At 54.4% G+C, this 12,142-nt stretch overlaps 1 protein-coding gene across 1 annotated transcript in view; it reads right to left on the bottom strand.

The window, feature by feature from the left end:
* The window catches only part of LOC149428401 (uncharacterized), a 96,117-nt gene that overhangs the window by 58,641 nt on the left and 25,334 nt on the right, over positions 1-12,142 (bottom strand). Inside the window, exon 2 of the mRNA XM_089667460.1 lies at positions 10,249-10,301. Within this exon, the coding sequence (XP_089523586.1) occupies positions 10,249-10,301 (53 nt within the window). The remainder of the gene's footprint in view (positions 1-10,248; positions 10,302-12,142) is intronic.

The following is a 12,142-nucleotide window of genomic DNA, read 5'->3' as shown; positions in this document are numbered from 1 at the left end:
GGGGGTACAGACCCGAGAACTCAGCACAGAGATGGTGGGAACCCCTCATAATGGGCACAGCGGGGGTACAGACCCGAGAACTCAGCACAGGGATGGTGGGAATCCCTCATAATGGGCACAGCGGGTGTACAGACCCGGGAACTCAGCACAGGGATGGTGGAAACCCCTCATAATGGGCACAGGGATGGTGGGAACCCCTCATAATGGGCACAGGGGGGTACAGACCCGGGAACTCATCACAGGGATGGTGGGAACCCCTCATAATGGACACAGCGGGTGTACAGATCCGGGAACTCAGCACAGGGATGGTGGGAACCCCTCATAATGGGCACAGACCTGGGAACTCATCACAGGGATGGTGGGAACCCCTCATAATGGACACAGGGGGGGTACAGATCCGGGAACTCAGCACAGGGATGGTGGGAACCCCTCATAATGGGCACAGGGACGGTGGGAACCCCTCATAATGGACACGGGGGGGTACAGATCCGGGAACTCAGCACAGGGATGGTGGGAACCCCTCATAATGGACACAGGGGGGGTACAGATCCGGGAACTCAGCACAGGGATGGTGGGAACCCCTCATAATGGGCACAGGGACGGTGGGAACCCCTCATAATGGGCACAGCGGGTGTACAGACCTGGGGACTCAGCACAGGGATGGTGGGAACTCCTCATAATGGGCACAGCGGGTGTCAGGTTCTCTCTCCAGCACCCCCCAAACACTGAAGCAGCAGTTGTGGGCGGGGTGACCCTTTAGGTGTTCCGGTTGCAGGGATGAGGACGTTCCAGGATATCAGATGGGAATTTTTGGATGTTTACAGGAATCCTGGAGACAGATTGTGCAATGCCAGGGCTGGGGGAGGGGCTGGGAAAGTGGTCGATGAGGATGAGGATGATGGATCTCAGCTGTCCCAGTACAGGATGAGCGGTCACAATCCTTCCCTTCATTCCCCGGAGTCCTCCAGCATTCCGGCTTCCCAGGACCAGCCGACCAGAAAATGAGCGGAAGAGGCGGAGAGCGAACTATGGGAGCCGGGATCTGATAATCGTTCCCAGAGATTGGCGACAGAAGTGTGCCCCCCGCAGCATGTATGGGGGTCCCAACCATTTACTACCATTCATGAACCCTGCACCCCCATCCCCCGACCCTGCACCGCCATCCCCCGACCCTGCACCGCCATCCCCCGACCCTGCACCGCCATCCCCCGACCCAGCATTACCATCCCCTGACCTTCCCTACCATCCCCCGACCCTGCACCCCCATCCCCCGACCCTGCACCGCCATCCCCCGACCCTGCACCGCCATCCCCCGACCCTGCACCGCCATCCCCCGACCCAGCATTACCATCCCCCGACCCAGCATTACCATCCCCTGACCTTCCCTACCATCCCCCGACCCTGCACCCCCATCCCCCGACCCTGCACCGCCATCCCCCGACCCTGCACCGCCATCCCCCGACCCTGCACCGCCATCCCCCGACCCAGCATTACCATCCCCTGACCTTCCCTACCATCCCCCGACCCTGCACCCCCATCCCCCGACCCTGCACCCCCATCCCCCGACCCTGCACCGCCATCCCCCGACCCTGCACCCCCATCCCCCGACCCTGCACCGCCATCCCCCGACCCTGCACCGCCATCCCCCGACCCAGCATTACCATCCCCTGACCTTCCCTACCATCCCCCGACCCTGCACCCCCATCCCCCGACCCTGCACCCCCATCCCCCGACCCTGCACCGCCATCCCCCGACCCTGCACCCCCATCCCCCGACCGTGCACCGCCATCCCCCGACCCTGCACCCCCATCCCCCGACCCTGCACCGCCATCCCCCGACCCAGCATTACCATCCCCTGACCTTCCCTACCATCCCCCGACCCTGCACCCCCATCCCCCGACCCTGCACCCCTATCCCCCGACCCTCCACCCCCATCCCCGGACCCTGCACCCCTATCCCCCAACCCTCCACCCCATCCCCAGACCCTGCACCCCCATCCCCCGACCCTGCACCCCCATCCCCTGACCCTCCCTGCCATCTCCTGACCCTGCACCACCCTACCCTGGCGGGATGAAGTGTGGTGACGTCTCCTGCTCCCCCCCCCCGTTCGGTTCCTGTACATCCTGACTGGTGCTGAGCGATATGTACTGCATATTAAATGATATTTGATCCGTCTGTCTGTCCGTGTCGTGGTAGGCGCTCTGTCTGTCCGTGTAGTGGTAGGCGCTCTGTCTGTCCGTGTCGTGGTTGGCGCTCTCTCTGTCCGTGTCGTGGTTGGCGCTCTCTCTGTCCGTGTCGTGGTTGGCGCTCTCTCTGTCCGTGTCGTGGTTGGCGCTCTCTCTGTCCGTGTCGTGGTTGGCGCTCTCTCTGTCTGTGTTGTGATTGGCGCTCTCTCTGTCCGTGTCGTGGTTGGCGCTCTCTCTGTCCGTGTCGTGGTTGGCGCTCTCTCTGTCCGTGTCGTGGTTGGCGCTCTCTCTGTCTGTGTCGTGGTTGGCGCTCTCTCTGTCCATGTCGTGGTTGGCGCGCTGTCTGTCCGTGTCGTGGTTGGCGCTCTCTCTGTCCATGTCGTGGTTGGCGCTCTCTCTGTCCGTGTCGTGGTTGGCGATCTCTGTGCGTGTCGTGGTAGGCGCTCTGTCTGTCCGTGTCGTGGTTGGCGCTCTCTCTGTCCGTGTCGTGGTTGGCGCTCTGTCTGTCCGTGTTGTGGTTGGCGCTCTCTCTGTCCGTGTCGTGGTTGGCGCTCTCTGTCCGTGTCGTGGTAGGCGCTCTGTATGTCCGTGTCGTGGTTGGCGCTCTCTCTGTCCGTGTCGTGGTTGGCGCTCTCTCTGTCCGTGTCGTGGTTGGCGCTCTGTCTGTCCGTGTCGTGGTAGGCGCTCTGTCTGTCCGTGTAGTGGTAGGCGCTCTGTCTGTCCGTGTCGTGGTTGGCGCTCTCTCTGTCCGTGTCGTGGTTGGCGCTCTCTCTGTCTGTGTTGTGATTGGCGCTCTCTCTGTCCGTGTCGTGGTTGGCGCTCTCTCTGTCCGTGTCGTGGTTGGCGCTCTCTCTGTCCGTGTCGTGGTTGGCGCTCTCTCTGTCTGTGTCGTGGTTGGCGCTCTCTCTGTCCATGTCGTGGTTGGCGCGCTGTCTGTCCGTGTCGTGGTTGGCGCTCTCTCTGTCCATGTCGTGGTTGGCGCTCTCTCTGTCCGTGTCGTGGTTGGCGATCTCTGTGCGTGTCGTGGTAGGCGCTCTGTCTGTCCGTGTCGTGGTTGGCGCTCTCTCTGTCCGTGTCGTGGTTGGCGCTCTGTCTGTCCGTGTTGTGGTTGGCGCTCTCTCTGTCCGTGTCGTGGTTGGCGCTCTCTGTCCGTGTCGTGGTAGGCGCTCTGTATGTCCGTGTCGTGGTTGGCGCTCTCTCTGTCCGTGTCGTGGTTGGCGCTCTCTCTGTCCGTGTCGTGGTTGGCGCTCTGTCTGTCCGTGTCGTGGTTGGCGCTCTCTCTGTCCGTGTCGTGGTTGGCGCTCTGTCTGTCCGTGTCGTGGTTGGCGCTCTGTCTGTCCGTGTCGTGGTTGGCGCTCTCTCTGTTCGTGTCGTGGTTGGCGCTCTCTCTGTCCGTGTCGTGGTTGGCGCTCTCTCTGTCCGTGTCGTGGTTGGCGCTCTGTCTGTCCGTGTCGTGGTTGGCGCTCTCTGTCCGTGTCGTGGTAGGCGCTCTGTCTGTCCGTGTCGTGGTTGGCGCTCTCTCTGTCCGTGTCGTGGTTGGCGCTCTCTCTGTCCGTGTCGTGGTTGGCGCTCTGTCTGTCCGTGTCGTGGTTGGCGCTCTCTCTGTCCGTGTCGTGGTTGGCGCTCTGTCTGTCCGTGTCGTGGTTGGCGCTCTCTGTCCGTGTCGTGGTAGGCGCTCTGTCTGTCCGTGTCGTGGTTGGCGCTCTCTCTGTCCGTGTCGTGGTTGGCGCTCTCTCTGTCCGTGTCGTGGTTGGCGCTCTGTCTGTCCGTGTCGTGGTAGGCGCTCTGTCTGTCCGTGTCGTGGTTGGCGCTCTCTCTGTCCGTGTCGTGGTTGGCGCTCTCTGTCCGTGTCGTGGTAGGCGCTCTGTCTGTCCGTGTCGTGGTTGGCGCTCTGTCTGTCCGTGTCGTGGTTGGCGCTCTGTCTGTCCGTGTCGTGGTTGGCGCTCTGTCTGTCCGTGTCGTGGTTGGCGCTCTCTCTGTCCGTGTTGTGGTTGGCGCTCTGTCTGTCCGTGTCGTGGTTGGCGCTCTGTCTGTCCGTGTCGTGGTTGGCGCTCTCTCTGTTCGTGTCGTGGTTGGTGCTCTGTCTGTCCGTGTCGTGGTTGGCGCTCTGTCTGTCCGTGTCGTGGTTGGCGCTCTCTGTCCGTGTCGTGGTAGGCGCTCTGTCTGTCCGTGTCGTGGTTGGCGCTCTGTCTGTCCGTGTCGTGGTTGGCGCTCTCTCTGTCCGTGTCGTGGTTGGCGCTCTCTGTCCGTGTCGTGGTAGGCGCTCTGTCTGTCCGTGTCGTGGTTGGCGCTCTCTCTGTCCGTGTCGTGGTTGGCGCTCTCTCTGTCCGTGTCGTGTTTGGCGCTCTGTCTGTCCGTGTCGTGGTTGGCGCTCTCTCTGTCCGTGTCGTGGTTGGCGCTCTGTCTGTCCGTGTCGTGGTTGGCGCTCTCTGTCCGTGTCGTGATTGGCGCTCTGTCTGTCCGTGTCGTGGTTGGCGCTCTCTCTGTCCGTGTCGTGGTTGGCGCTCTCTCTGTCCGTGTCGTGGTTGGCGCTCTGTCTGTCCGTGTCGTGGTAGGCGCTCTGTCTGTCCGTGTCGTGGTTGGCGCTCTCTCTGTCCGTGTCGTGGTTGGCGCTCTGTCTGTCCGTGTCGTGGTAGGCGCTCTGTCTGTCCGTGTCGTGGTTGGCGCTCTCTCTGTCCGTGTCGTGGTTGGCGCTCTCTCTGTCCGTGTCGTGGTAGGCGCTCTGTCTGTCCGTGTCGTGGTAGGCGCTCTGTCTGTCCGTGTCGTGGTTGGCGCTCTCTCTGTCCGTGTTGTGGTTGGCGCTCTCTCTGTCCGTGTCGTGGTTGGCGCTCTGTCTGTCCGTGTCGTGGTTGGCGCTCTGTCTGTCCGTGTCGTGGTTGGTGCGCTGTCTGTCCGTGTCGTGGTTGGCGCTCTCTCTGTCCGTGTCGTGGTTGGCGCTCTCTCTGTCCGTGTCGTGGTTGGCGCTCTGTCTGTCCGTGTCGTGGTTGGCGCTCTGTCTGTCCGTGTCGTGGTTGGCGCTCTCTGTCCGTGTCGTGGTAGGCGCTCTGTCTGTCCGTGTCGTGGTAGGCGCTCTCTCTGTCCGTGTCGTGGTTGGCGCTCTCTCTGTCCGTGTCGTGGTTGGCGCTCTCTCTGTCCGTGTCGTGGTTGGCGCTCTCTCTGTCCGTGTCGTGGTTGGCGCTCTGTCTGTCCGTGTCGTGGTTGGCACTCTGTCTGTCCGTGTTGTGGTTGGCGCTCTGTCTGTCCTCTTCATGCAGCCTCACAGATGATGGCGTTGTACAAACAACCTGAATGTAAGATGCCTGTGTGTAGATGTGTGCAGGATAGCATGTTCCTCCGCCACATGTCATGTATGTTGTCTGTCTGTCCACACGCTGGACCCATGATTTCAGAATGAAGGAATATTCTTGTATGTCTGTATACCCCTCGGTGCGGCTCTGCATCTGGAATGTTCTATAGACTGGTATATACAGTGCAGGAAATGTGTATTTGCCCCCCTCTGATGCTGAATGTTCGCCCCTCACACAGAAAGGATCGGTCTAACAATGGAATGTTCGCCCCTCACACAGAAACGATCGGTCTAACAATGGAATGTTGGCCCCTCACACAGAAATGATCGGTCTAACAATGGAATATTGGCCCCTCACACAGAAATGATCGGTCTAACAATGGAATGTTCGCCCCTCACACAGAAATGATTGGTCTAACAATGGAACGTTCCCCCCTCACACAGAAATGATCGGTCTAACAATGGAATGTTCGCCCCTCACACAGAAATGATCGGTCTAACAATGGAATGTTCGCCCCTCACACAGAAATGATTGGTCTAACAATGGAATGTTCGCCCCTCATATAGAAACGATCGGTCTAACAATGGAATGTTCGCCCCTCACACAGAAACGATCGGTCTAACAATGGAATGTTCGCCCCTCACACAGAAATGATCGGTCTAACAATGGAATGTTCGCCCCTCACACAGAAATGATCGGTCTAACAATGGAATGTTCGCCCCTCACACAGAAACGATCGGTCTAACAATGGAATGTTCGTCCCTCACACAGAAACGATCGGTCTAACAATGGAATGTTCGGTGTAACACTGAGAGACAGAATACAACAACAAATTCAGCAGAAATGCGTCTAACAAATGATGACTGATCTGCATGTTCATGAGGGAAAGAAGGATTTGATCCCTTTCACAAAACATGACTTGGTACTTGGTGGCCAATCCCTTGTTGGCAATCACAGAGGTCAGAGGTTTCCTGGAGTTGGCCCCCAGGTTCGCACACATCTCAGGAGGGATTTTGGCCCACTCCTCTTGGCAGATCCTCTCCAAGTCATTAAGGTTTGGTGGCTGACGTTTGGCAACTCGAACTTTCAGCTCCTCCACAGATTTTCCATCGGATGAAGGTGTGGAGACTGGCTAGGCCACTCCAGGACCTTAATGTGCTTCTTCTTGAGCCGCTCCTTTGTTGCCTTGGCCGTGTGTTTTGGGTCATTGTCACGCTGGAACACCCATCCACCACCCATTTTCAATGCCCTGGCTGAGGGAAGAAGGTTCTCACCCAAGATTTGAGGGTACATTGCCCCGTCCATCGTCCCTCTGATGCGGTGCAGTTGTCCTGTCCCCTTAGCAGAAAAACACCCCCAAAGCAGAATGTTTCCACCACCATGTTTCACAGTTGGGATGGTGTTCTTGGGGTCATAGGCAGCATTTCTCCTCCTCCAAACACGGCGAGTTGAGTTGATGCCAAAGAGCTGGATTTTGGTCTCCTCTGACCACAACACTTCCCACCAGTCCTCCTCGGCATCATTCAGATGTTCAGTGGCAGACTTCAGACGGGCCTGGACATGGGCTTTCTTGAGCAGAGGGACCGTGCGGGCACTGCAGGATTTCAGTCCTTGTCGGCGTAGTGTGTTACCAATTGTTTTCTTGGTGACTGTGGTCCCAGCTGCCTGGAGATCATTGACAAGATCCTCACGTGTAGTTCTGGGATGATTCCTCACTGTTCTCATGATCATTGACACCCCACGAGGTGAGATCTTGCATGGTGCACCAGACCTAGGGAGACTGACACTTGTTTTGTGTTTCTTCCATTTGTGAATGATTGCACCAACTGTTGTCACCTTCTCACCAAGCTGCTTGGCCATAGTTTGGTAGCCCAGTCCAGCCTTGTGTAGGTCTACCATCTTGTCCCTGACATCCTTGGACAGCTCTTTGGTCTTTGCCATGGTGGAGAGTTTGGAATCTGATGGTTTGATGGCTCCTGTGGACAGGTGTCTTTTATACAGGTAACACAATGAGATTAGCAGCACTCCTTTTAAGAGACTGCTTCTAATCTCAGCTTGTTACCTGTATGAGAGACACCTGGGAGCCAGAAATCCTGCTGAATGATAGGGGATCAAATCCTTCTTTCCCTCATGAACATGCAGATCCGTCATCATTTGTTAGACGCATTTCTGCTGAATTTGTTGTTGTATTCTGTCTCTCAGTGTTACACCGAACATTCCATTGTTAGACCGATCATTTCTGTGTGAGGGGCAAACATTCCATTGTTAGACCGATCGTTTCTGTGTGAGGGGCGAACATTCCATTGTTAGACCGATCATTTCTGTGTGAGGGGCGAACATTCCATTGTTAGACCGATCATTTCTGTGTGAGGGGCGAACATTCCATTGTTAGACCGATCATTTCTGTGTGAGGGGCGAACATTCCATTGTTAGACCGATCATTTCTGTGTGAGGGGCGAACATTCCATTGTTAGACCGATCGTTTATGTGTGAGGGGGGGAACATTCCATTGTTAGACCGATCATTTCTGTGTGAGGGGGGGAACATTCCATTGTTAGACCGATCATTTCTGTGTGAGGGGCGAACATTCCATTGTTAGACCGATCATTTCTGTGTGAGGGGCGAACGTTCCATTGTTAGACCGATCGTTTCTGTGTGAGGGGCGAACGTTCCATTGTTAGACCGATCGTTTCTGTGTGAGGGGCGAACGTTCCATTGTTAGACCGATCGTTTCTGTGTGAGGGGCGAACATTCCATTGTTAGACCGATCGTTTCTGTGTGAGGGGCGAACATTCCATTGTTAGACCGATCATTTCTGTGTGAGGGGCGAACATTCCATTGTTAGACCGATCATTTCTGTGTGAGGGGCGAACATTCCATTGTTAGACCGATCATTTCTGTGTGGGGGGGACATTCCATTGTTAGACCGATCATTTCTGTGTGAGGGGGGGGCATTCCATTGTTAGACCGATCGTTTCTGTGTGAGGGGCGAACATTCCATTGTTAGACCGATCATTTCTGTGTGAGGGGCGAACATTCCATTGTTAGACCGATCATTTCTGTGTGAGGGGCGAACATTCCATTGTTAGATCGATCATTTCTGTGTGAGGGGCGAACATTCCATTGTTAGACCGATCTTTTCTGTGTGAGGGACGAACATTCCATTGTTAGACCGATCATTTCTTTGTGAGGGGCGAACATTCCATTGTTAGACCGATCATTTCTGTGTGAGGGGCGAACATTCAGCATCAGGGGGAGCAATGCGCATTTCCTTCACTGTCTAATGCTATATCTGAACACGGACGGCTCTGCATCCGGCAGACGTGTCCCCTTGGATGAAGTTTCTGAGCCACATGGAAACCACAGATCTCTATCTCCTGGTTCCCACAGTGGTGAAGGCCTCCTCCGCCATCCTCGGCCGTGTTTCTAGAGAGAGGCCTCTGATTTTCGAGTCCCTGAAATGGTGGGAATTGTGAGCAGAGTGCTAGGACATAGATACCTGGCCTACACAAGACGATGGAGGGTCACCAACCTTGGAAAGGGCCACCAGGGATCTGCCTGGTGGCTTTACCAGCACACACATGTAGGTCAGTGACCTACCAAAGATGGGGCGCCAAATCCAAAAGACACCAACACCCTGAGCAACTCCAGGACAGTGTGCTGGTAAGGGGGCCACTGGGAATACCTACACAAGTATGGTGACCAATCATCTGGATGTATTGCTGGAACTTGTAGTGGATTTCCACGCATTGGCCACCTACTGTCTGTTACTGGAAAATACCATCTGGGACAGTCCTGCAAAATCCTTCCATTCTGTCCTCACTACATCAGGATGAAGATGGCATGTGACCATCTACTTCTCTGTACCCCATCACCCCATCTACAGACCATCTATCACTAGAAGTCTACCCTTCCACCAATGACATCACAGGTCTGGTGTGATGATGTCATGGCAGCACTGAGGCCAGCCAATAGCCTCTGAGCATTCTGACTGGGAATGTGACTTCCTTCTGGAAAAGCTAGCTGCCTGGCTGTCATCCTGATCATCTGCTTCTAGGTGGCTGACCAGAACAAATCTAACTTCACTGGCTGCATGCTTGTTTGGATTTTGAGACTTGAAAGTCACGTGGAGATTCAGTATGGCAACTTACAACTGCAGATTTCCTTCAACGACTTACAGACATGGATTCTGCAGGTAGACAATGGTCCTCCTCTAATGCAACTCTGACCAACCATGAAGACTCAGATGTACCTTCTGCCATCACAGTAGATTAGCCACTGCCAACACCAAGGCCAAGGCCAACAGACTCCGCCCCCCAAACCAAGTCTACTGAAAAATATACTACATTACAGCTCCTGCTGGGTTTGGCCCTCCAACGCCTCTATGACCCCCAGTTTCCCAGAGGCCCCCTTCCACTGTGCATCCTCTGAGCACCACCAAGGGCCGAGGAACATACAGACACAGCCTGGTCTGCTTGATGAAGAGCGGCTCCAGTTTGTGTCCATCTTCCCATAGGCCTCCTCCCTCAGACGCTCATGGCCGTGGTTGCATGCTTGCCCCTCCACATACAATGTAGGATCAATGATGATGCCAAGAGATTGGCCACAGTCCATAGATGGTAAGCAATCCTGCCCACCCCAGACATACGGAGTATTGAACCCTTGCAGTGTGGGGTGGGGGGGCAGGTGACCTCAATCAGGAGACAGACAAGGTAGAAGACTCGGGACTCACGGCCAGCAGACACAGGAAGGACACACGGGGATCTCCGACTTACCTCCAGAATCCATCAGCTTCAGGCTCCATTTTCTTTCATACGTAAACACGGCCCTGAGGGAGAAGAAGACATCGGTGTCAGCAACAGTCTGACAATGGCCCCAGTTTGGTGAAAACTCTTCATCTCGCTCTTCCCTGTCTGATCCTCTCCACCCTGTTCTGGGATCTGTTCCTGATCACCTGATAGTCCTCCCGGGATCAATAATCCTTCTCACCTCATCAATCGATTCTAAATTAGACTGAAGCTGTAAATTCTGGAATCCCTGTGATGGTCAAACGAGAAGATGGCGCTGATCATTGAAGACACTGTCTGTCCTAAATTCAGGGTCTGTGTGGCAGTATTGGGGTTCTTCATGTGGGTATTGGGGTTCTGTCTCAGTATTGGGCTCAATATGTCAGTATTGGGGTTCTTCATGTGGGTATTGGGGTTCTGTCTCAGTATTGGGCTCAATATGTCAGTATCGGGATTCTATGTCTCAGTATGGGGCTCAGTATGTCAGTTTTGGGGTTCTTCATGTGGGTATTGGGGTTCTGTCTCAGTATTGGGCTCAATATGTCAGTATTGGGATTCTTCATGTGGGTATTGGGGTTCTGTCTCAGTATTGGGCTCAATATGTCAGTATTGGGATTCTTCATGTGGGTATTGGGGTTCTGTCTCAGTATTGGGCTCAATATGTCAGTATTGGGGTTCTTCATGTGGGTATTGGGGTTCTGTCTCAGTATTGGGCTCAATATGTCAGTATCGGGATTCTATGTCTCAGTATGGGGCTCAGTATGTCAGTTTTGGGGTTCTTCATGTGGGTATTGGGGTTCTGTCTCAGTATTGGGCTCAATATGTCAGTATTGGGATTCTTCATGTGGGTATTGGGGTTCTGTCTCAGTATTGGGCTCAATATGTCAGTATTGGGGTTCTTCATGTGGGTATTGAGGTTCTGTCTCAGTATTGGGCTCAATATGTCAGTATTGGGGTTCTTCATGTGGGTATTGGGGTTCTGTCTCAGTATTGGGCTCAATATGTCAGTATTGGGGTTCTTCATGTGGGTATTGGGGTTCTGTCTCAGTATTAGGCTCAGTATGTCAGTATCGGGATTCTATGTCTCAGTATGGGGCTCAGTATGTCAGTATTGGGGTTCTGTCTCAGTATGAGGCTCAGTATGCCAGTATTGGAGTTCTGCATGTCAGTATTGGGGTTCTGTCTCAGTATTGGAGTTCTGCATGTCAGTATTGGGGTTCTGTCTCAGTATTGGGGTTCTGCATGTCAGTATTGGGGTTCTATGTCTCAGTATTGGGTTTCTGTCTCAGTATTGGGCTCAGTATGTCAGTTTTGGGTTTTGTGTGCCAGAATTAGGGTTCCATGTGTCAGTATTGGTGTTCTGTGTGTCAGTATTGGGGTTCTGTGTGTCAGTATTGGGTTCCATGTGTCAGTATTGGGGTTCCATATGTCAGTATTGGGGCTCTGTATGTCAGTATTGGGGTTCTATGCATCAATGTTAGGGTTCTTTATATCAGTATTGGGGTTCTATATGTAAGTTTTGGAATTCCATGTATTAGTATTGGGGTTCTGTGTCTCAGTATTGGGGTTCTGTGTCTCAGTATTGGGGTTCCATGTATTAGTATTGGGGTTCTGTGTCTCAGTATTGGGGTTCCATGTATTAGTATTGGGGTTCTGTGTCTCAGTATTGGGGTTCCATGTATTAGTATTGGGGTTCTGTGTCTCAGTATTGGGGTTCCATGTATTAGTATTGGGGTTCCATGAATTAGTATTGGGGTTCTGTGTCTCAGTATTGGGGTTCCGTGTGCCATGATTGTTGGGTGAACTCTTGCAGTGACAATGTCTGGCTCTATAGAAATATTTCCTCATTCCCGTCTCTGGGGGTCACATTTCTTTCTATTGT

This window comes from Staurois parvus, unplaced genomic scaffold (genome assembly GCF_062004578.1).
Source record: "Staurois parvus isolate SC_StPar_1 unplaced genomic scaffold, SC_StPar_1.0 ptg003263l, whole genome shotgun sequence".
In the NCBI taxonomy this organism is placed as follows: Eukaryota; Metazoa; Chordata; class Amphibia; order Anura; family Ranidae; genus Staurois; species Staurois parvus.
Note: the sequence above shows the minus strand (reverse complement) of the source record. Positions and strands in the feature narration are given on the sequence as shown.